At 44.3% G+C, this 23,278-nt stretch overlaps 1 protein-coding gene across 2 annotated transcripts in view; it reads left to right on the top strand.

The window, feature by feature from the left end:
* Nucleotides 1-15,501: 15,501 nt before the first annotated feature.
* The window catches only part of SOAT1 (sterol O-acyltransferase 1), a 29,779-nt gene continuing 22,002 nt past the window's right edge, over nucleotides 15,502-23,278 (top strand). The window contains exons 1-2 of one of the 2 annotated variants that reach the window (XM_054165321.1): nucleotides 15,502-15,598; nucleotides 18,858-18,991. In XM_054165321.1, coding sequence (XP_054021296.1) covers nucleotides 18,868-18,991 — 124 coding nt within the window. In that variant the 5' untranslated portion in view covers nucleotides 15,502-15,598; nucleotides 18,858-18,867. The remainder of the gene's footprint in view (nucleotides 15,599-18,857; nucleotides 18,992-23,278) is intronic. The other variant, XM_054165322.1, reaches the window with a different exon arrangement.

Genomic DNA, 23,278 nt, shown 5'->3' with positions numbered 1-23,278 from the left:
AGATAGATGTTGCTGCTTGTAGATTAGGGGGCCTAGGCGCTTGGAATTATTTTAGCTGTCAATGCTAACTACTATTCCATAGAATCATCAAATGGTTTGGATTGAAAGGGACCTGTGAGGGTCCAAGCCCCCTCCAGTGAGCAGGAACATCCTCAACCAGAGCCCAAACCAACCTCATCTGGGATGTTTCCAGGGATGGGGCATCTACCACTTCTCTGGGCAACCTGGGCCACTGTTTCACCACCCTCATTGTAAAAAGTTTCTTCCTTTAGTCTCCCTCTTATAGTTTAAAACCATCACCCCTTATTCTGTCACAAGACCCTGCTCAAAAGTCTGTCCCCATCTTTCTTAGAGGCTCCTTTAAATACTGAAAGGCCACAAGAAGGTCTTGTGGAGTTTTCTCCAGGCTGAACAACCCCAACTCTCTCAGCCTGTCCTCACAGCAGAGGGCTTCCAACTCTTGCATCATTGTTGTGACCTCTTCTGGCCCTGCTCCAACAAGTCCACATCTCTCCTGTGCAGAGTACTCTAGAGCTGGACCCAGCACTGCAGGTGGGGTCTCAGCAGTGTGAAGCAGTGGGGCAGAATCCACTCCCTCCACCTGCTGCCCATGCTGCTGGGTATGCAGACCAGGACACAGTTTGGTCTGGGGTGAGAGCACACGTTTCCAGCTCATGTCCAGCTTTTCATCTACCAGTACTCCCAAGCCCTTCTCTGCAGGGCTGCTCTACATCCCTTCATTCCCCCAGCCTATGTTGCAGCAGTACTTTGGCAATATTGTTTCATCATGGATGAGCCATAGAACCTCTGCATCCTCCAGCTAGAACAATCTTTTTGTGGCTCTCCTGGGGTGGGAAAGTGAGAAGAAACTCCTTTGTGGGCTCCATGAAAGTCAGCTTTCTTGCATAAAATTCTTAGCAATAGGAATTCTAAGGAATTCTGCCTTTCAAGGGTCAAGAGGTGCTACCAAATACTACACATACTGTCACATACATTCAAACTAAGCCCTGCTGCAATAATAATAATGTCTTAAAATATGTGTGGCTTATCCAGCTGACAAAGGCTGGAGTAAATGGGAGTGAGGAGCACGTGGAGCCAGAAATGCCTTATGTTACTAAATTAATGGACTAAGAACATCAGGGAAATTAGGAATTACAGACAAGCTCACTAATAACACACAACAAAACAGTTCTTAAAATAGTGCAGGGAACATCTGGGGTGTTGCATAGGGTATGCACTGCCAAGTAGAGAGCCTGCTGTGGACATGGTTATGTGTATGTGAGCAGAGGGTTTCCTTGCAGGATGGACAGTCCCAGGCAGAACTGGCCCACATGAGTAAACACTGCAGTGGAGAGATTTCCTGGTCTCATTCCAGCTAGAATTTGCAGCATTTGGCATTTGTAAGTGGTTTGCCTTGTAAACAAAATATATGTTCTCTGGAGGCTGTAGAGAGACAACAAACACAGAAGTACCTCGTGCCATTTGCAGTTGCAATGTGGAATAAAACCACTCTTTAAAATTCAGCAGAAGTACTATTTTTCTTTCCTAATGTCTTTTACTCTCTGATCCTAAAGAACCATCCAGAGGAAGCCATTAGCATTTTAAAAGAAGATGCCAGTGTCAAGAGACTATTATAATAATTGCACTAAGGAGAATTGGCTTTAAACACTCTTCTTATTCCTCAGATCTCATGAAATCCCTCATTCTCTCTACCAGCAGCTTGTGCACACGTAGCATCTTGCTGTGGGTGACGTTAATGTCTGACTGTATGGAACTTGTCTGACATACAGAAGCATCTGACCTGGGGATGGAGTCAGGCATGGGCTTTCTAAAAAGGCCTGTTGCAGGGGGAGGAGGACAGCAGCATGGTTGCCATATGCTATGGTATAATAGTATTTATTTTAAAAGCTTCCAAACCAGAGGCCCAGCCTTTGCTTGTCTGTGTGCTAAACAAGCCCTACCCTCAGACTTACCTGGCTTGGCCCTCCCAACAACATCATTTGTGTAGTATCATATAAACAGAAGATGGCAAGCCTTGGCTGGTGGCCTCTCTTCTAGAAGAGCAATGGGGATATAAAAAAATTAACTCCCCAACCTGCAAATGACTCTTTGCTACTGAGTCACTGTGACACTGAGCCACACCGTTCTTTATCGTTAACACAGGGGCTACTCAGTGTTTACTTCACAGGGTGTCAGGGTTATTAACCATGCAAAGAGTACAAAGTGCTTTGAAGAGGCAGAATCTGTATCAATGCTATTATTATCAGATGTTATCAGCCTCCTGTAGGATTAGGAATAAGTTGTTTTTTTCAGAAGGTAATTTCTTTTGAAGAGGTCTGGCACTGTGCACTAACGAAGCATCAGAACAGTTACTGTCCTCCTGGCATGTCTGGGTTTCCAGTCAATCTGCTGTCTCCTGAGCTGTTCAAGTGAGGGATGAAAAAGACCAAGGAACAAAGGCAGCATTGAGGTTACAGTAATATACCTGACAAGAAATGTGATATTTCTAGAAACACTTCTGAAACAATTTAAAATATTCACCTTATATCCATTTCTTGAAGCTTCTTCTAAGCACTGATAATTCATTGTCCCAACATCCACTGTGCTCCAAAAATCACAGGTGAATTGCTGGCTAAGCCATCTTACATTCTCTGTGTTATATGTCACGAGCATGCTGCTGTCATCTGCCCGAAGGTTCTGTGCCAGAAGGTGGCTGTGAACAAATTGGAGAATCCTGAGTCTAAGTGTTGAGTCATCTGGACATTTTCTCTATGTAACTTAGGAAAAAATAACAAGCAGTTCCCTTTTGATGGTTTGAATGTTAATTCTAGGAGTAATCTCTCAGCTTATGTACCTTCTGTATATCAAAGCTCCACAAACAGATTTGTGTTAAACATTTGTGTGGTGTTTAGGACATGGGTGGTATTTATTAAGGTACCTGTTAAGTGCCTTGAACAACAGCAGTCTGATTGAGGAATCTGGAGAGTTCTCAGGAGTGAGGGATACATATGCATAATGTGTCAGGATTTTCGTGCTTTTATTGCAATACCAGAACAAGTTGTGGAGCTCAGGGCAGCTCCAGCTCCCCTGAGATGTCTGCAAAGGCCATGTGTAATGTCCACTAGATGGCCCATGGCGTTGGTAATCAGAGTCCCTGAACACCCTGGACTTCACCTGTGTGTGAGAAAATCAGAGAGCCACCTCTTAGTCCAAACAGGAGAGTTTCAGGGAAAGGTAATTAAAAAAAAGGAAAAGATTGTTACATCTGATAAAGCTGCTCTGCAATAAACGTTGAAAGCTTGTAAGTGCTGAGCTATTTCAAAGCAGAATGCCATTTCTTGGTGCAACATGTACCAGCATTCACCCTTTCATCTCTGATTGACAGCTCTTAAAATGTACTGTCTGTACAGAGCTTTTGTGGCACAATAGGTAGTGTTTCAGTGTTGCCTTCAAAGTTATTTTGAGTCATTACTATGATTTTAAATTAGAATTTAAATACAGCACATGGAGGATAGCTTGGGGTACTCACAGACGTGTTCAGTGGGAGTCTGTGAATACAAATTCTTTCTGGGAAAGTGTGGATTCCTGACAGATTTTTCCCAGCAGCATAGATGGGTTTATGTGCAGCCCTCAACAGATGAAATGTCCTTGGTTAATAACTGTTCTTTCTTACACCACAGCTAAAATAAAAACTCCACACAGCCCCACTCCCCCAGACACCGTATCCCACCACCCAAGTCAGACCTTTTGGATGAGACCAGCCATTTGTTATCTCTTTGAGGCTGCTTTATTCAAGTGACTCTTCTGTACTAGTCTAAGCATTGTCTCCTATCAGGAAAGTGAGCACAGAAGGGCTCTCTGCAGAGGGTGGAAAGGGGCTGGGTACACGGTATAGTATGTAGAGGAAAAGAGGAGTGTGTCTGTGCGCAGAGACACCCAGCTCACTACAGAGCCTCAGGCATTCTGATTCTGCCTTTATTTGGTCCCATGTTTTTGTGTTAGGTATCCTGTGTAACAGGATCACAACTGTGTACATGTCTGATAAACAGCAACACATCTAGTGTGCTGAGATTATACCCAGTGCGCTATAACCCATAACCCTTTTCACAGCCTCCATCAGAGTAAAGCCAGAATAAGCAGATTATAGGACTTCTTCAGGAATTGTTTTCCTGACTGATGTATTTCTGTAAGTACTACAGCTGCACCACCCTTCCCAAGCATCTGTTTAAGGCACAGAAGGCTGTAGAAGGGTGTGCTATTAAGAACACTAAGAATGTTGTTTGTTTGCCTTTTTTTTATTGTGGAAAATGTTGCCTGCACCAAAGAAAAATGATGACAAGTCTCTACATCTGCTGGGAATTGCAAATTAGTACTCAGCTTGCACAGCATAATCACTGATAAAGTACATTTGCTGAGGTAATATGAGGTCCCTCGACAGTGCTGGTGATGATTCAGGCTTTCAGGCATTCATCTGCAGGTGGGTCAATAGGAGTTCTGCCACTAGAGTTCCAGAGTTGCATTAATTCTTGTTTAGGAGCCTATGTTTTTTGGTTCCTAATCTGAAATCTTACCAGCAGTTTGGACAGCGCAGGGGTTGTTTAGTTTGCAGATGGAAGATTTTCCTCCTGTGTTTTCTGTTTTCTCTCCCTGAGAGGTTTGTAGCCAAAGTGCTAACATTTAGATAAGGGTTCGCAAACAGTTCAGAGTGCAATGTTATACTGTAATACTTCCATCAGTGCCTCTGAGACCAACATCATCCCACCTGAAATTCCTCTGATGACTGCTATATTTGAACTAGAATAATCACCATGAGAGCCCATAACAAAATCAAGGCTACATTAGCCAGGAAAAAAAAAATAAAATAAAAATGTAAATCCTTGATTTTCTAAGATGGGCAGCTAAAGGAAGACAGAATTAGAATAATTGAATTATTTAGGTTGGAAAAGACCATTAAAACTCTGGATTTAGGAGTGCTCCCTCTCCATGCTCTTTATTTCATGTGCTGGTTTCCCCTTACAGCTCCATCACCTCCCTCTTCTTGCTTCCTCACCCTGTCATTCACACTCAGAGTGCTTTGCCATCCAGCGAGTTCCCAACACCTTCCCTTTTCTAAATCATACTGAAAACCATGTCTGCCAAGGTTGCCCTTGTTACAGTAATTAATCTCTTTGTGATTGCCCTCCTGGCGTTGTTTTGAGAGGTACACACTTCTGAATTTAGTCTTTGACCTTGAAAGGAAGCCTGAGGGTCCATCAGGGTCACAGAGCAGGTTTGGTCCTCTGTGTTATAAATTTAGAATGGAATGGATTCAGCCTTGCTCTTCACTGCTTTGGTAAATGCCCACATGCCCTCGCCATGGATGGTGTCACGCTCTATGCAATGGTCCTAAATAATTAAATCACTTTTAAAAGTCAAAGTTTGGTCTAAAATATTGTTTCATTGTACAAATTCTGGATAGATTCTTCTTTGGCAGGCTTTTTTATTTAATTATGCAAGAACTGTAAGTGATCACATTATCTTCCAGATGACATTGTGCTCCTTCCTCATGCAGTTATATAGTATTAAATAGCCATGCTTTTCAGCTTACAGCTTTAATGTTATTTCTTTAAAAAATGCTCAGCAGCATGAAACAGCTCCAAAGGAAAATGTAATTGTGCAAGTGATGCAGGAGAAAGCATCAGGGGTTTGCGAGATGTTTCTGTGAACATATGTATGAGTGTGTACAGAGTAGACTGGTACCCAAGAGAGCAGCAGATACATTTGTAATCAAATCTCACTTAAATGTAAAACTTGGTCCTTCTGTTAAGCATGCAAATATTTTCGTTTGCTTTGCAAATTCTGCCTCTCTGCTCATTACCAAACCTTTCAGAAAAGGCGTAAGCCCAAATCTTCCTCTGATCAGGCTCCTAATGTGTTTTGTGTGGTCTTTATTTAGACTGTAAACTTGCTGAAGTAGGAAATGTCTTATAAAAAAAACAACTACACTGTCTCATTTCACATCCAAATTCTTCTCCCGTACCAGCTGTGTGTGTTTGCCTAGCAGCAAGTCTTCTGTTAATGAATGACTTGTTCTCATTAGCATGTCAGGCTGGATATGTAGCTTGTAGTTCCCACTCACACAGAGCTGTGCTCCTTCCCTTGTAGCTTCTGGTGAATCAGACAATGAGATATACAAAGCCTTGTGTCTCTGAGCCTGACCTTTGTGCCTGTAATCATTAACTAACACCCACTGCCAGAATAAAGTAACTAGCTGCCAGTTAAATGTATTTAACATAAGCAGAGTCTGATGAACTGCCTGGTGTAGGGATTGTTGCAGGCTTTACCATCAACTGCCACTGCCAAACCTTCTTTAAAAGAGGGGGAAATTAATTCCCTGACCAATAGAGATAGAACAGTTTTACTTTATACATTTGTTTTATAAAGCTGAGGTCCAGAGTGAATTCTCTGACACCTCAGAGGTTTTTAAAATGAAGCCTGAAGTAGCCTCATCTAACTTTGAAGCTGGCTGTGCTTTGAGCAGGAGACTGGACTAGATGGGCTCCAATCATTCCTGCCAACTTTAATTCTTATTCTAATAAAAGCTGAGTTCATCTGCAGGTTTCCTCCATTCACAGCGTTAATTAGGACTCTGTCCTCTAACTAGGCCAAAAAACTCATAGGAAGAGAATATTTCTGGAACCTCTGTCTCTTCTGTCTGATTTGCGTAAAATTGGCCAACAGGTTCAAATGTTACTGGGAGGTAAAAGACAGCTGGGGCAGACAGACAGACAGACATTCCCTTCCCCCCACACATAGGACAACTGTGTAAGCTTCCCCCCCCCACCCCCCCATAAGAAAACCTTTCTTGCCTGTATGTTTTTGCAGAAAACTTGTCAAGTGTGCATCTAATGAGGCCTGAAGTCATGCTCCCTACTCCCAGCTGCAGCCAACCTGAAATAATACCTCCCCAGAGCCAAGAGCGCATTTCATACAGCTGAGGCATTTACTGTGCAATCCCAACTATGCGGAGAAGTTGAGACACTTAGAGTGAAACCCGGGCATCTTCCTTCTGCTAGTCAGAGCTCATAGCCCTGTGCTGACACGGGCGCGCGTGTACGTCTGCCTGGTGCCGTGGCTGTCTCTGGCAGCAGACATGGCAGTGTGTCTGCTACCTCTCCATGTCCTCCTCAGCTTTCTCATACCCGAGAGCGACAGAAAGGGGAATTTGACCTCAGCGTGCTAGAGCCCGCCTGGCTGTCTGCCTTTCCCTTTTTGTCTGCTCTTTCTTAGGATGCAGTCACACTACAAAATTACCTTGAGTCATCTGTCTTGGAAGTTTTTCCCATGGGTTTCTTGTGATAAAGGGCAGACTAGGAACGTTAATCATCTGTGCTGTGAGAAGAGACGCTGATATGATGTGAATCCACTGTGGGCTGTACATGTCTCTAAGAGTTCTGTCTACCTGAGCCAACTTTACATCCCTTCCCCAACATCTCTCCTCAAATTCTATAGCTTCAGTCCACAAAGCTTGCCTGAGCAGCCAAGAGACTTCTTTAGCTGCCATGGCAGCAGATGATTCGGTTGCTCTTTCTCCCAGTTTGCAGAGAACACACCTATCTTCCTCTGCTTTTGACAGCCCTGGAAAACATGACTTCTGTGTTCCTGGGAAAGATCTTCAGAGTGCTTCTATTTTCTGCCTCACAGGGAAGCAGAAACTGTGAAATTATCATCATCCTCTGTTTGTATGTTCCCTGGAGCTGTCTGTTGACTGCACAGTCTGAAATAGAGATCTGGCCTCAGGGATTTGCTAATGATGCATTCAGTCTCAGCATGGCACATGCTCATTCCTGGGGAGTTACTGAGTTAGCATTTATAGTTCCACACTTTGAGTAGATGAAACCCTCTGATTTTCCCTCAACACTGAGGTCTTGTGTGTTGGATTCTCTTCTTATGACAGCTTACTTGGAAAGCCACCAGAAAGCTTTCAGCCTGGATCTTTCCTCCTAAAATCATAGACTACAGTAGCATCATGTCAGTGATTCTTCCATCACTTGGTGCCTGATCAGCAGGCAATGGGAAAATTAAGTCTTGCTAGATACACTTCCCAAACGATACAGCAAAGACTTCTGCAGTGAAGATGGGTGATTGTCATTGTGGGCACTAGAAGCCTTTTGTAGCTGGATGAATAGGCGCATGAATAGAAAGCAAGGAGCTGGCAGTTGGTGAGGAAAGTGCAAGTGGAGAAGCTGTGGGGAGTGGGCACTGCTGGTTGTTTTGATGATGCTAATGTGAGCCTCCACTGCAGAGAAATGGCGGTGGTAAAGGATGAAGTGAATTCACTTACCTGGCTTTCTGGTTGCTTTGTCAATTCATGTTTCTCCAGCCACTTTATGCAATGAAGGTATATTTTTGTGTGTGTAGGCAACGGTTGAACTAACAGGAACAGTTTTACTATATTTCATATTAACTTGCTGGTGAAGACAAGACCTCTCTTGCGTGACCTATATGCCTGAACTTAGAATCCCTCTCCTGGGCCTGCCATCTTCAGATTTAAATCCTTTAAACAAGTTCAAGTTTTCATCTCCTCATCCATATTTCCAAAGCATGTAAGCCTCAAGGCACTAGGCCAACAACGGAATAGTGCTGAGCACAAAGATGGTTTTGTAACCACATCAGCTCAGCCCAATGCAGATCAACTGCAGCAAACTCTGCAGATTGCTTCACCTCCTTGTGCAGTTCCATTATAACCTCTCAGTGTGCTAGTGCTCAGCTGATAGCAAAAGCTCTTTCAGCTTTGTATCTCTGACTTTTCTTTTTTTCCACTTTCAGTGAAATGCTGTTGAGAGCTGCCAGAAGCTCAGCTGTGACATAGATCTATCTGAATTCAGAGTTTTGGAAGTGTTCCTTCATGCCTGTCATCTCCTTCAGTAAGTACTGCATTGTACCAAGTCTGTACATTCTTTACTGCTCGACTTGTTGCTACGGCCAGAGGTGCCAAGTTTCAGTCCAATTCTTTTGGAAGACCAGACAAAAATCTGGATTTTCTTTCTTTCTACTCTGCTTAAGCTCCTGGCATGTACAGTGTGATCTCTTACCACCACCCAAAATTCTTTCCAAGGCAGGAAAGTTGGAAGCTACTGCCCTCTCCAGTCTCCCAACTTGTATAACCAGCAGCAGTCCATCCTTGGCCTGAATCATTGTGGCAGAGAAGCAAACACAGGGATGGATTCCCTCTCTAGGCAGGGGTTTCTAAAATCAGGAAGAAGCAGAAACGAGCAGATGGGAATGGCCTTGATCAGAGAATAGGGAAGTTTTTGGCAGGGGAGCTACAAAGGCACGGTGCTGTCAGTCTGTATGGAGCTTAGGAAAAGCTCTCGCAGAAGGGAGAGCAGCAGGATGCGCTGCCTCATCACCATGGAAACAGCCAAAGAGCTGGCTGGGCAGATTTAGAAATGTCTTCTGCTTGGGACTACTTTTGGTAGATGTCATCCTTGCAGAGACTAAAACAAGTTGGGAAAGAGGAAATGTCCAATACTGAAAGCTGAAAACGTGTTTTCTTTCTTAGTCTACAACAAAGCGTGACTATTCCATGGCTTTACAAATATAGGTGTTATCCTCTGAGAAATATGTCCTGTGTTTGATGGGGAATTTCCCCCCCCCGGCCCTCCATGTCCTCATATTTTTTTGGGGGATCTTTCATTTCAAAATTCAACCACTTTTGGCATTATGATTCTAGCTGCCATTTTGATGCTCCTAGACTTCTCCATGTTGTTCTTCAAGTGCCTTTCAAGCACACTGGCTACATACACGACATTTCTCTGTCAGATCCCTCCTTGATGGCCCTAAGATCTCACAGGCCTTCAGAGAGGCTGATCTCTTTTCACCATAGCACCTCAATATTTTTTTTTTCTCCCAACACCTTTCAAATCCAATACCTTTCCCATAGCCTCACAATGTTGCTGTTGAAGACAGTCTAAAAGCTAAATAAATAAATAAATAAATACAGCTTGTGTATGAAAGCCCTGCTCTCTACAACTCTCATTGCTCCCATGTTAGAAAAGTGAATAAGAGCACAGAGAAAGTTGTTAAGTCTCCATAACCTGCACTTTGCAAAGTGCAGCCAGGACTGCATGACATAATAGCCAGGACTACATGACAACCTGCTAACAACCATCTTGGGATTTATCCTGAACCATAAACACCAATTCTCTCCCACATGGATCAGCAGTGAGAGTGCTTGTATTGTAACAAACAAATAGAAGGCAATGACATAATTTCTGTTCCCCTCCTCCTCTACTCTGCCCTAGTGAGGCCACATCTGAACTACTGTGTCCAGTTCAGGGTTAAAGAGAGACAGGGAACTACTGGAGTCTCCAGTGGAAGCTACAAAGATGCTGAGAGGCCTGGAGCATCTCTCTTACGAGGAGAGGCTGAGAGACCTGGACCTGGAGCTGTTTAGCTTGGAGAAGAGCCAGCTGAGGAGGGGATCATATCAAGGCTATATCAATGTCTAATGGGTGGGGGTCAAGAGGATGGGCTCAGACTCTTTTCAGTGATGCCCAGTGATAGGACATAGGGCAATGTGCACAAACTGAAACACAGGAGATTCCATCTGAACGTAAGGAGAAAACAACTTCCCTGTGATGGTGCCAGAGCCCTGGAGAAGGCAGCCCAGAGAGGTTGTGGAGTCTCTTCTGGAGAGATTCCAAACCTGCCTGGACATCCTGATTCTGGGTAACCTGCTCTGGGTGCCCCTGCTTTAGCAGGGGGGTTGGACTAGCTCTCCAGAGGTTTCTTCAAACTCCCACCATGCTGGGGTTCTGTGATTCTATGAAATGGTAGAAAATGCTGTCTTACACTGTTTTCTCCTCCTAAGTAGCTATGAGGAGAGCAAAGCCATTTTGTGCTTATTCAGGAAAAAGAGAATGCATATCTTAATGAAATATGGAGATGAAGCCACTGAAGCCTAGTCATTAAACTAGGTATGAAATATCTACTCTTCCACCTGCTGTGTCTTACCTTCACACGGAAGGGTCCCAGCTGTGTAGCACAGCTGGCAATCTGTGGAGTCACAAGGAACATGTACAGTTGCTACTGTAGGAACTGGAAGGAGATGCTGGCCAAGTTCAGTCCTGCGTTTCCACAAAAATATTTAGAAAGCCCTTACACACAGGAGAGTCAACACTAGTAACTAGGTCTGTTTGCTCTGGAACTGATCTCTGAAATCTTCCAGGGCTGGCTGCACATGTATTGCTGTATGCTCCTGCTGAAACAACTTGAGAGACCTTTTCTTTGAGGCAGTCCGATGTTTTCATGCAATATTAATAAGCAGCAGAACACGCTGCAAAATAAATCTGAGTGGTTTGAGCTAGTGTCACAATGAGAATGATGATAATGTATCATGTGGTTGGGACCCAGAGGAAATTCTTTCTGAGACTAGCAGAAGGAGAAAGCTGTTATGTCACAGAGTTTCAGAAAACACGGTCTAGCTCAGCAGGGTTAGACAGTAGTTACACCTATATGGATTTGATACCTTTCATGATTTGGTGGTTAGGCAGGTTAGAAACATCTTCTTTTTAAATCCACTGAAGAAATAACCTCCCTGATTTAAACAAACCAGCCAACCTCTGACTATTACACCAGCCCAGGTGGCAAGATTCATTCTATATTACTTCAAGGTGGTAAGGCAAGGAAAAACGTTTTGTTCCTCAAAGAATAAAGGAAGTTTCCCTTTTCAGCAATGGAAGCACAGCAATTAAGATGGCTGTTGCATCTCCTGCTTGGTCGTGGCAAGAAGCTCAAACTGTTAACTTCTGAGCTTGGAGAGGAAGTCAGCAACTTGCTGGCTGTCAGGTCTGCTCTTTTAAAGGATGATTTCAGGTCATTAACAAAAAGTGATGTTAAAGTAAGGATACCACTGCCCTCTGCTGAGAGAGATGCAATTGTTTCTTTCTGACTGTTTCATCTGCTGCCAAAACCAGCGACTTCATCACTGGGTAAGTAACTGTGCAAAGAATTGCTCACCAAAGTTGGGAGTTTTATTCCTGCTGCTCCCATCTTTCCTCTAATGTTTGCTGATCTGGATCTCTTTCCCCAAATATTTTGAAAACTCCACACCTCATACAAAGTAAAGAGGAGCAAGGGTGATTACATGCAACAATCTCTGACAGGATGATAGCAGGGACTGTGAAAACTTCCACTGAAGTTTTTTAAAAATCAATCTTTATTATTTATAAACACTTCATGCATCTTCAGCAATGTGATATGTGCTGGAGCCAGTTTTCAGTTTTCCTGCCAAAACTCAGTCATGCATTATCAAATCAGGCTGAAGTCTTCTACAGCTTCTTGAAAATACTTTTTAAAATTACTTTTTAACTGCAGCACTTGCCTAGCTAAGTTTCGGCCTCTATTTTAAAGCCACGCCATTTTTTTCCAGGTTATGCGAACCCAGAAGCTCATTCACTGTTACATTTATAACCAGCTTTGCATCATAGACCCAACATTACTGTCACTTTGTTGTTTTGTGTTTTAAAAGGAACACGTGTGATACCTGCAACAACATTTTTAACCACTTGAGGGTGCTCTTTCATTTAGACATTAGGATGGTGCTACTGTGCATACATGGAAGAATTATAAACCATATTATTAAGTAGCTTATTATAGGACATACTACACTTTACTCAAAAATGTGAAAGTGTTAAGGCTCTCAGGTGACTGACTTTAAGGCCCAGATAGAAATTTTAAAGGAATTAATCATTCTAGTCAGTAAATGCAGGCATCAGAAACAGCCACAGCTACTTGCTCCCTGAGCTGACTGACACTAAAAATCTTAAAATAGAAATTTGAGTTGCACAGAATTAAAAGTAGGCAGCGTTAATCACATCTGTTCTGAAGCAGTGCCAGAAAATGACAGGAAGGAACAGGACCAGGCACAGATTTTATATGGGGGTTGTGAAAGCCTCTGTGCTCTGCCTGTCTCCCCTGCTGACTCCACAGCACTGGAGGCCATGCAGCTGCCTCCGCAGTGCCTCCCTTGGGCTGCACAGCCCCCACCAGTCATTGTTTGGGTGTATCTCTCCATCCTGAAAGCAAGCAAGATAGCAATAAAGAAAGAGGGGAAACAAGCAGTGCGGCATTAAGTCAAGTTGCTGCTTGACACTGGGTAGGTGGGAGCCAATGAGGCTGAAGCAGAAAGTTGGGGTGTTAGAGCCACGGATTCCTGTGTCAACTAGTGGGAACAACTACACAGTGTGATTCAGCCAGGAGTGCTGAGGGGTGGTTGGGATGAGGCAATTGTTGAGCAACACAACCCATAAGATTAATTTAAAACATTAATGTAGAAAATTAAGGTAGAAAATCAAGATTGTAGGCACTGTGGTGAAAAACTAGAGTAAATAATGTAGCTGATGAAACAGTGCAGCAGTTTGGACTGGTGAAGATAACAGCAGATGATAGGCATGAATGTCAGGAAGCAGAGGTAGAAATATCTTCTTACGATTTACTTTTTAAAGAATGAGAAGAAAAGTTAACAAGGGTGGTCACTTTGAATATCACCCTCAGTGAGCTGCAGGTAGATAGCCTCTAAACTAAAGGGAGGGCAGGCTGTGAAAAATCCCTGTTGGGAAAGAGAGACCAGACAGGGAGCTCAGTGCCTATTGCACCATGCTGCTTTGGCCTGGGAGATTTGTCAAGAGGTGTTAATAAAATCTAGTGTCACTTATCCACTGCCTCTTTAAGGCAAAATAAGAAAAGCAACTTTGCTTCTGCTAAAGGTATCTCATTTTCCTACCACCCAGAGTCAGTGCTTTTGCCAATTTGGTGAACAGTTTCATCAACAGCTTGTTGAGCTTTGGGAAACTATTGCAGGTTTTGGGGTTGGATGCTTATTTTTATTTTCCACTTGCTCACCCAGCCAATGCTGGCACCACAAGGCTCTTCTGTGTAAAGTGCTAGCACAGCATTTTCAGCATGAGGGCACCAGTGATCTTGTATAGCCTGATGAGAGTCTCTCTAAGCAGCAGTGAGCAAAAATTGACCTCTTAAGAATAGGGGCAAAGGAATTTGAAAATTCCTGGTGCTATCACATATGCAGCTATTTGCGTTTCAGCAACGATAGGATTTGTACTTTTTCTTTTAAGTTTTCCTATTAAGCAGCCTGAGAGATTGGTGATGGGGTAATTGCACAAACATTGCCAGCTGAATCCACTTCAGACCTTTTCACTCAGTGGGTCTGCTCTGAGTCCCCCCCCCCCCCAATTACCTGAAACCACTTCTGAATAGTTCACAGCAGAGGTAAACATTTAAAACTGTGTCTTGGCTACGTGTTGGTCAAAACAAATGTTTTGTTAACAGGTCTGGTAAGGTGAAGTGTGATAGAAATGCTTTAATACCTCATCACAGCTTTGTACCTTGGTTTGGGACACCTTTTTCATGGTGCACATATCATTCATAGCACAACCCTGAAGCTGTGAGAAGGAAAGACATATACTTGCCAGTAGGAAATTAGTGGCTTAGTTCTCCTGACTTCAGGAAAGCTTTCCCATTTACGTGGTGAAATGCAGTTGCTGAGAGGTTACTCGAGTTTGTTTGCTGGTGACGTGTTCCTGTGACTCACCAGCCGTCACGAGCCTGTCTCCGTCTGAAGAAAGAGAGAAAGCGAGGGTACAAACTCCAGCCTTTCACCCAGTTTTGACCCTCTGGACCACAGGCTAAGACTGAAAGACCTCATCAGCCAAGCCTCCTTCTTGCCCCTCCCTTACTGGTGAACTGCAGCTCATGCTCCCAAGGGCAAAACTTTTGAATACCACCTTCCCACAAAACCCCTACTTCTTGGGGGACAGGGGCTGATACTCAAGTCAGCAAGCCATCCATTTTTATTTACCTTTAAAAATATTTGTCCTCATTCCTGTAAAGCTGTTTCGAAGAACCACACTGGGGAGGCTGCATATTTGTACAGGGCACAGAGGGAAGTGCCTGTTGAGCAACCCTTGTGTTCCCTCTGAAGGACGAGGACAGATAATGCCAATGGGTTCTCCGCGCCTCCTAGCCTTGACTTCTGTGTCGTCCCAGTTCCTTGAAACAAGTTTTCCATGTGTGTGGAAGCGCGGGGGTTACTCGCGGCAAGGGCAGGCCTGCTGGTGGGTGCTGACTGAACCAGCCCAGGACTTGGGGCGGATGGTCGGTCACAACCCATCCCCTATCTCCAAGAGTCTGAGAATCGGGATAAGGTGGCAGTGGGCTGCCCCGACCCGCCAGGACGCCTGACAGGGAAGCTGAGGCGCGCGGGCACGGGGTAGAGGCGGCAACCCTACTGCGCGTGAACTGCACTGGAGGGGCGAGAGAGCAGGGGGCCGCGCGCCCCCCACGTGCGCCTCACGTGCCACCGCCCCCATTCTCCCTCGTCCTCCCCCCACTCCCCCGAGCCGCGCGCACCCTCCCTCGTGGAACGCCTCCCAGCCAATAGGCGACGGCGCTGCCGCTGACCCCCGCCCCCCTCCTCCCTCCGCGCTGTGACGTGCGCGAGCCCCGGGAAGAGGCCCCGCGAAGAGGGCGCGCGAGCGCAGGCGGGAAGCGGTCGCGGGGAGCCAGCGCGCGGCGGCATCGGCTGGGTCGCTCTAAGGTGACGCTCCCGGCGGGGTGCGGGCGGGCGAGAGAGCGAACGGGATGCGGCTTCGGCTCTAGCAGCCTGGCCGGCTCGGCGCAGCGGGACCACTCCGGCGGCGGCTCTAGGCCAGGCCCGCCACCAGCGGTGCTGCCGCGACGGGGGAAAAGCTCAGCCTGGGGTTCTTTTCGCGGGGCTGTGCCGCTGGGGGTAGCGGGATAGAGGCCTCCGGGGTGAGGCTTGAGGAGTGGTGCGGAGGTAGGTCTAGTTGCTAGTAGCGGGCCCCACCGCCTGACACTTCGGCCGGTGTTCCCAGGAGTTAGCGGAGAGAGGAACGAGCTTTGTGGTCTGGGTTGTGGCAGGCACCTCGGCAGCGCTTTAAGGAGTTTTCGTTGTTTCCTGCAGGTTTAGTTGTTTTTGCCCAGCTGAATGTTTTTGCGCGTTGCGGGTGAGCTGTGGAATGACCTTAACTTTGTTTTGATACATCCCTAGTTCGTGGAGAGCTCACTTGGTACCACGGATGCAGCGCGCCGGCTGTGCTGGTTAATGTTATGCCCAAGGGCCGAAGGAAAACCTTGGAGATTGGAAGGTGTTGGGGATAAGGTTGTTACATAGCCAAGCGGTTCCTCAGGTGGAAGATGTGCCCTCACTGTGCTGCCAAGCCTTTTGAAATGCAAAGATGTGCTTCCTATAGGGTGTTGCTTTTCACCTGAGGCGCGCTTGTAATTACGAGCGTTTCGAAAGGGAAGATGGAGAAACTCAAGGTTTCTGAGACCATTTACAAGTACTGTAAATGCCTGTAAAATCAGGGCGTTTCTGTTGGGAAATCTGATAATGGGACTCGTTTGTGGTTCTAGATGTCGTGCAAGTACCCAGAGCCGGGAGAAAGGAGTGACTGTTTACTAATTGCGAGGAGTAATTACCCCTTTTGTGAAGGGAATAATCAGCATTTTGGAGTTATTCTGGCATTGTGTCGTGATTGATTTAGTTCTAGCAGAGATTAGAGGGAAGGTCTGATGCCATCTTAATGCACTGATATGCTGATAGTTGCTTAGGTACAATGAAATTGTACCTCTTCCTATGGAAACTAGAGTAGGAAAAGAATTGCTTCATAGATTTCCCCTATCACAGGTCTTGTTTCTGTGTATAAAAGGCTTTCCTGTGATCACTTAACCTGAATTGAGTGAGTCTTTGAAATGAATTGCTTTAACTGTTTTTGTTGTGTTGTTTCTTTTTTTTTTTTTTTCCTCTCCTATGCTTTTCCTTCCCCTCATCCTGAAACTTATTTTTAACTTCTTTCTGTTAGCTTTTCAGTGAGGTACTCTAACCACTCTTCATTGGAGGGAAAGAAGTGCCTTCTTCACCCTTGTAAGAAAATGAAAGATGTCCTGAGAAAAGAATCAAACTTGTGGTCCTCTGTTAGAGCTGGAAAATGTGCACCTTTTAAGGACAGATGAGACTTACAAGACCAACTAAACTTCTATCAGGTGTCAGGGGAGAGGCTCACTAGTGGCCCAAGGAGTAGCCTGTTAGTGTATTAATGTATAAGGCAGCTTGAGTTCCATCTCCACTGCTCTGCAGAATCTGTTACGTGATCAGCTATTCATTCTTATAGTTTGATTGGGATTTGGGCATCTTCTTGTGTAAGAGGAGAAAGATTAAAATACTTTCCTGTCCAGGATCTCCATATAGCTGTAAGCCTCAAGTGGACAAAACAGTCTGTTGCTCTCATGTGGTACAGCTGTGCCTATACCTGCAACCTTGTGGGAAACCTGGGAAGTGGAAGGGAAGAAGTCTTTGTGATGGTGACTGGCTTATGTTCAAAGGCAAGAGGATTATTCAGGAGAGTTGCAGCAGTAACAGAGCTGGTAGGAAGTGGCTATGTCCTGCAGCTACCTTTCTGTGACAGTGAGCATAGTTACTGTATGAAGGTCTTTGTTCCTCATGGAAGTGCATTTTGCTTTATGCTAGTATGAGCTGTCAGATGTTGTACAAAGCCCAGCTGGGAGGTTTGTTATTTTTATGATATTTTTTTAATAGTTTGTACACCTGGCTCTTGAGACAGAGAGAGCTAGGAGGGGCAGTGCTGCAAGAAATGGATTTGGTGATTGAATTAATGATTTGTTGTTTGGTGTTGCAACAGGCTTCCCCCCACATGGTGTGATACCCAAAAGGAGAATGTGAGACTGTACTATTAGGACAAACACAGCAAGCTGAGTTCTGAAAATGTCTTATCATAAGTTTTGCTGCCCTTTTGCAGAAGTGCCAGCCTCTGTATTCTGAGGAAATTCATACTTAAATGATTATGTTCTGTCTTAGTCTTTCTACTAGTGCATGAGTTTTCTCCTCCCCACCTCCAACAGCTCATCTGGCGTGTGCATTCTGCTCACTGGCAGCACAGCACATGTCTGTTTAAGAGCTTGTGCCAAGGTGGAAATAATAAAACAAATAGGATCAAAAAGGAGAAGTGTTAGTTTGGAAATGGGGGTTTCTGCAAGTCTAGTTCTGAAAATTGCCCTTGGTTCTAGCTGCATCTCTGAGAGCTTCTTGAGCTGGAGTTTGCTGGAATGTCGCCAATTAGAATGTCCTTCTCCCCTTCTTATTAGCAGAGTTTTCTGTTTTCAGCCTGGCTGTGGTGGTTCAGATGTTCCCTGCTCAGCTCTGGCCCTGGCAGTGTTCTTTGTCATCAAATACAGCATACTTCAAACCTAATTCTTCCTGTTTTTTTTCCCGTGGTTTGCAGTGCAGCCATTGTCTGGCCAAGCAGAGTACAAGGATCTATAGAGGAAACAGCTCTCGGTAAGAGCTGAAAACTTGACAGGAAGGGGCTTGGCTCAGGCAAAATAATGCCAGTGATTCTGTAGAGTAAACCTGCCAGGTCACTTGGAAGACAAACTTTGCTGTCTGACTATCAGAAAACATCTGCAAGGGCTTTTTGGCCTTTTAAGGACTTCATAAAGGCCTAAGTCATTGTAAATACTTGTAAGGTTTGCAGGGAGGAGGGAGCTGCGGAAAGATATTTTGGTAGTGGTGAGGAAACTTGCTTGGTTACTTTGTTCCTTTACTGTTTGTAGTAAGAGAGAGGAAGTGTGATCCACAGTAAATGACTGATACAAGTGTATGCTTAATTTCCCTTACCCTTGCTGTGAATTCATAATGAAGGGAAGAAAGCCTAGCCTGAGTGTGAAGAAAGCTGTGTAAATTTATTATTGAACAATATAAAGAGTAAATAAGGTTTTGTCATTAATTACCTGATATCTTTTTTTTTTTGCTCTAGCCAGGTAACAATGGCAGGTGAAGACTGTGTAAGAAAACGCCAGTCTGGCTCCACTACAACTTGCAAGACCCCTGACAATGAAGAAAAGCAGAGGAGACAGGAGAGTGAGAGGTCATTTCAAAACTCAAGCAATGGTGAGACTCTTTTACTTGGGACTAGGTGTTTCCCTTCTAAGGTGTCCTTTCTAGCTCATGGCTCTTGCCTTTTTGCTCTTTCATTTAAGTGTTTCTGCTCATAGAAATTCTGCCAAGGTGGAGTTTCCAGTCTGCCAGCTGCACTGCTTCAGCAGGTTTACTTTTAGAACTTTCTCCCAGGGGCTGTGCACTGCAATGCTTGCAGGACAAACGTGTGATGAGGAGGAGATGCTGTAAATGATGCAAATGCATCTTGACAGCAATTTTGAGTAATCCTAGTAAATACTTTTGCTGGAGTCTTCATCTTGCTTCTTTTACAAGCTTTTGAGGGCATGGCTTCCTCAGCATTGAACAAAATGATCTTTAATGTATCAGGCTAAGATGGTATATCCATTATGAGAGATACATGTAGGTAGGATGCTACAAAGAATGATTATCTGCTGCCATGGGGCTTTGTTAAAGTCCAAACAGCTTTTTCTATCCAGTCTCAACACTGGCTGCCGTAAAATAGAAAAATAAACAGTTTGGTTTGTATTTGTTTATGTTGTGGGTACTTTAGAAGTTAAGTGGCTTGTAGCTGGCTTCGTGGAAGGGTCACTGCTGCCTGTCTCCTGTGCCTTGAGTTGCAGGGACAGTTGTCTGGTGGTATCAGTGCTTTTGCCTGTGAGCTCTGTGGACACTGATTGTCTCTAATTTCTGGGTTATGCCATACCACATTCCAGCCCAGTGGCCAGGAGGTTAACTGTGGAATTGCAGCTTGTTTCCTTTCTCTTCAGAAGACAGAATAAGCAAAAAGCTAAACTAGTTTATCACAATGTTCCAAAACCCTGGTGATAGTGACTGAAGGACACAATTCTTACTGGTATGCTTCTGAATATTGTCACTATTTTGTTATACTTTCAACTTAAATGAGTTGGAGCAAATTTAAATTGAGACAAGTCAGATTTTGCAAAACATATCTTGGGGAGAAAGCCATCCCACATCTTACACACTCAGTGTCAAGATGCTACAGTGTAAAGAGAATGTTGCCAGACAGCAGGTTATCAGCCTCATGATGAGTAGAGAACAGGGATTTTAAACTGCTGGTGGTACCATTATTTTAATTGAATCAAATGAGACTGTTCCTTAATACTGATTTTTGAAGATGGCATGGTGTTGATGGCTACTGGAAAGCAGTTGTGATGGGTTTAGAAGTAGACACCTGTCTTTCTATCTATGGAAACACCTTAACTGTTACACCTGAATTGGAGTTCTTTCAAGCTTGTGGGTAAAAAATAAATATAGCCGTAATAATTGGCACTTGGTAGGTGGGTGTGCCTGCCTTTAAAAGCCTTCCTTTTTAATCCCTCAGATGTGGCATGATGTCACTGCAGGTGAGGTACTGTGTGTGCATAGCAAGTAAACATTCTGGGGCAGATTCACTGATGTCTTGAAAGTGCATGTGTGTCTAGTGGGTTGGCTTAGAACAATGCACCATTTTTTAATGCAGTGCAAACTGAGGGAAGGACAGCAGGGAGGAATCCTGGTTAGCTAAGAACAGGTGCTGCTTATCTTCCGGAGCTGCTGTCAGTTCAGCCAGCAGAAGTGTCACAAAGGCTTCAGTGTTACCAGCTGGGAGGTAGGAGGTATGCATCTGATACCTAACCACGCTATAGGCCCAGGAGGAAGATGAATCCCTCTGGTCAGGAATGTCTCTTTACAGCAGGGTTAGATCAGCATCTTTGTGGTGCAAAGGTCAAAGCTTTCCAAAGCTGAAGGTCGATGTGTTCCAGATAGTGGCCTCTTCATGTAGTCCAGCATGCTTGTGTAAGAAGGTAGGGCTTTCTGTGACAGCTCAGCTGAGGTGGAAGAATTTCTCAAAAGGAGTAGCCACAGACTTCTTTTCTCCTTCTTTTTTCCTGGCTATTTGCTTCTGAATAGCTGTTTCTAAGACATTAATCCTGATGGTACAAAGACAGCATGAGGCTAATGATCTGCTGTCTGGCAACATCCTTTTTATACTGCAGCATCTTAACACTGGGTGCTGTGTAGAATTTTAGACAAGATGCATGTTTACTGCTTCTTTACTACGATTCTAGCCAGGTCAAGGCATGTCTTATATGCAAGTAAATATCATAGAGTCTTTGGGGCAATTATTTCTGTAGCAAAACTAAATTGCTAATGTGATTTTCCACCTTTGATCCTCCCGGATTAGCAAACACAATCTGCTTTTTAACTGAAGAGTTAATGTGTCAAGGGCCAATTGACTTGTCTCCAGAAGCGTGTGAACTTTCCACAGAAACTTCTAGGCCATTAATCTTTTCTTTCATTAAAGCTCAGATGTATTGACTGATATGAAATGGCCTAGAGGAGTAGTTTTAATGCATATGTTTTCTTCAGAGCTACATAAAGTTTGACTCTTTGTATAGTTTAGGGTTTTTTTTTCCCCTTGCACCATCAGTTCTGCAGAAAATTGCTTCATTGCTTAGTGAGTTCTAAGACCTAATGCTTTGTAGTTCAGTATTCCCAAATTTATAGCAGTGTGGGGATATCCATAGCCAAAAGAATTCTCCTGTCCCTGGATGTGTTTGTGTCTTGTAATCATTCAGTCTGCAATTTCAGTTTGACAGAGTGGCTGAACTTCAGCCTCATATATCACTTCTCTGCCTTGAAGCAGCTCCAGTATCATAATTAAACAACTCATTTGGTCCTGACGTAGTTACCAGGTGATCTAGGCAGCAAAAATCTCCTGTCAAAAGCGGAGCTTCCTTAATGAGATTAGTCTTGCATGTTTTCGGCTGGAGCTACATAAAGATACAGAAAACTGTTCTGCTTAATGAGAGTGATACTGGGCAGCACCAGCTGCAGGAAAACACCTGAAATGAGCATAATACAAACTGCAAGGGCAGATCTTAACAGGTTAGAAAGGACATACCTTTAAAGCATGGATCTGAGTGCCTCTAAAATGATAAGATTTCCAATCAAACCAGTAAACCAGTGGGTTTGGAATCTGCTGTTGCTTCCTCAGCAACTAGAAAAGGATTAGAAGTGTCTCTGGAGACTGGCCTGCAAACAAGCTGTGTGGCATATCTGTGTTTGGCACGAGTTAAACCTGTTTGGTAATGCTGATCTTCGAAAGGGCTTGTTATCTTCCAGTGAAGAGGTTACTGTTGATCATTCTCAGTGCAGAAGTTCATGATGCTGCATGAATTGTGTGTGCCTACTGATAGGTGGAGGAGGGAGCTCCAAAACAGGGAGCAACTTGGAAAGCTTTGTGTTTGCTGTCTGACTCACAGCAGTGAGTGTTCATTGTGTCAGCAGGCTGTTTCTTACGGATTAGTGCCTTTGACATTAAGCTGCATGAATGGAGTGTCTTGGATGTGTTGCTGGGAGGTGGATTGAACAGAGCTGTCTTGTCTAAGGCTGGACTCTGGTAATTGTAAGCTCTCTCATGCAACCTGTGGGTCTGGTAAAGGCTGAGCAGCAGTTTGTGAAGAGCTTGTGGACATGGTAGAATGACATAAAGAATGCTGGTATTTCCTACTGCTAGGGAAGAGGCTCTTTGGGTGCCACATCCCTGCAGATACTATTTTTTGAACTGAACTTATTGCCCAGCTGTGTGCAGTTAGCTGTGGTCTATGCATTCTTTAAGCAGATCAGCTGAGCTCTGGCAGCAGTCTAGTCATAAATTTCCTCTATCTGCTGAGTGGACAAATGAATTGTCACAAGAATATGGCTTACTAGCATCAAATTATTAATGTATGTTGTATTATACCAGATGTGGAAGTCTTGCCCTCTTTACAGTAGCCTGGTGCTAGGCTGACTTTAATATTGCTTTTTCTTCAGATAGCATCAGTGTTTTCTTTGAATCCAAACATCTGACCATAATGAAACCCTTCTGCCTATGTTGCTTTAACCTCTTGAGTGGTGAGCTGACTGATGAAGAAATAATGAAGACAGTATTTTTAAACTCTTACAGAAGATTTGGTACAGTTTGTGTTTGTGGCTTCCCATGAAGATCATGAAGCTCTACTGACATCATTAGGGGAAAATGTTTCTGAGCTGTGAGTGGTGTGGTTGTTTCCTCAACAAGAAGTGACAAACTGGCGGTGTGCTTTTCCTAGCTTTTCTGCAAAGAAGCATTTTTGTCTTGAATGCTATGCAGGCATTCAGATAGCAAGAGGCTCCCAGGGTTGTCCTTACTGCTCAATAATAAGCTGATTGCCACAGTGCCAGAACAGTTTGAGTGGCAATGGCTTGGACTGCTGGGCTGCAGGCAGCTTCTGTGGCTGGTGAAGTTGCTGCAGG

The sequence above is a fragment of the Dryobates pubescens genome, chromosome 11 (assembly GCF_014839835.1).
Source record: "Dryobates pubescens isolate bDryPub1 chromosome 11, bDryPub1.pri, whole genome shotgun sequence".
Classification (NCBI taxonomy): domain Eukaryota; kingdom Metazoa; phylum Chordata; class Aves; order Piciformes; family Picidae; genus Dryobates; species Dryobates pubescens.
Note: the sequence above shows the minus strand (reverse complement) of the source record. Positions and strands in the feature narration are given on the sequence as shown.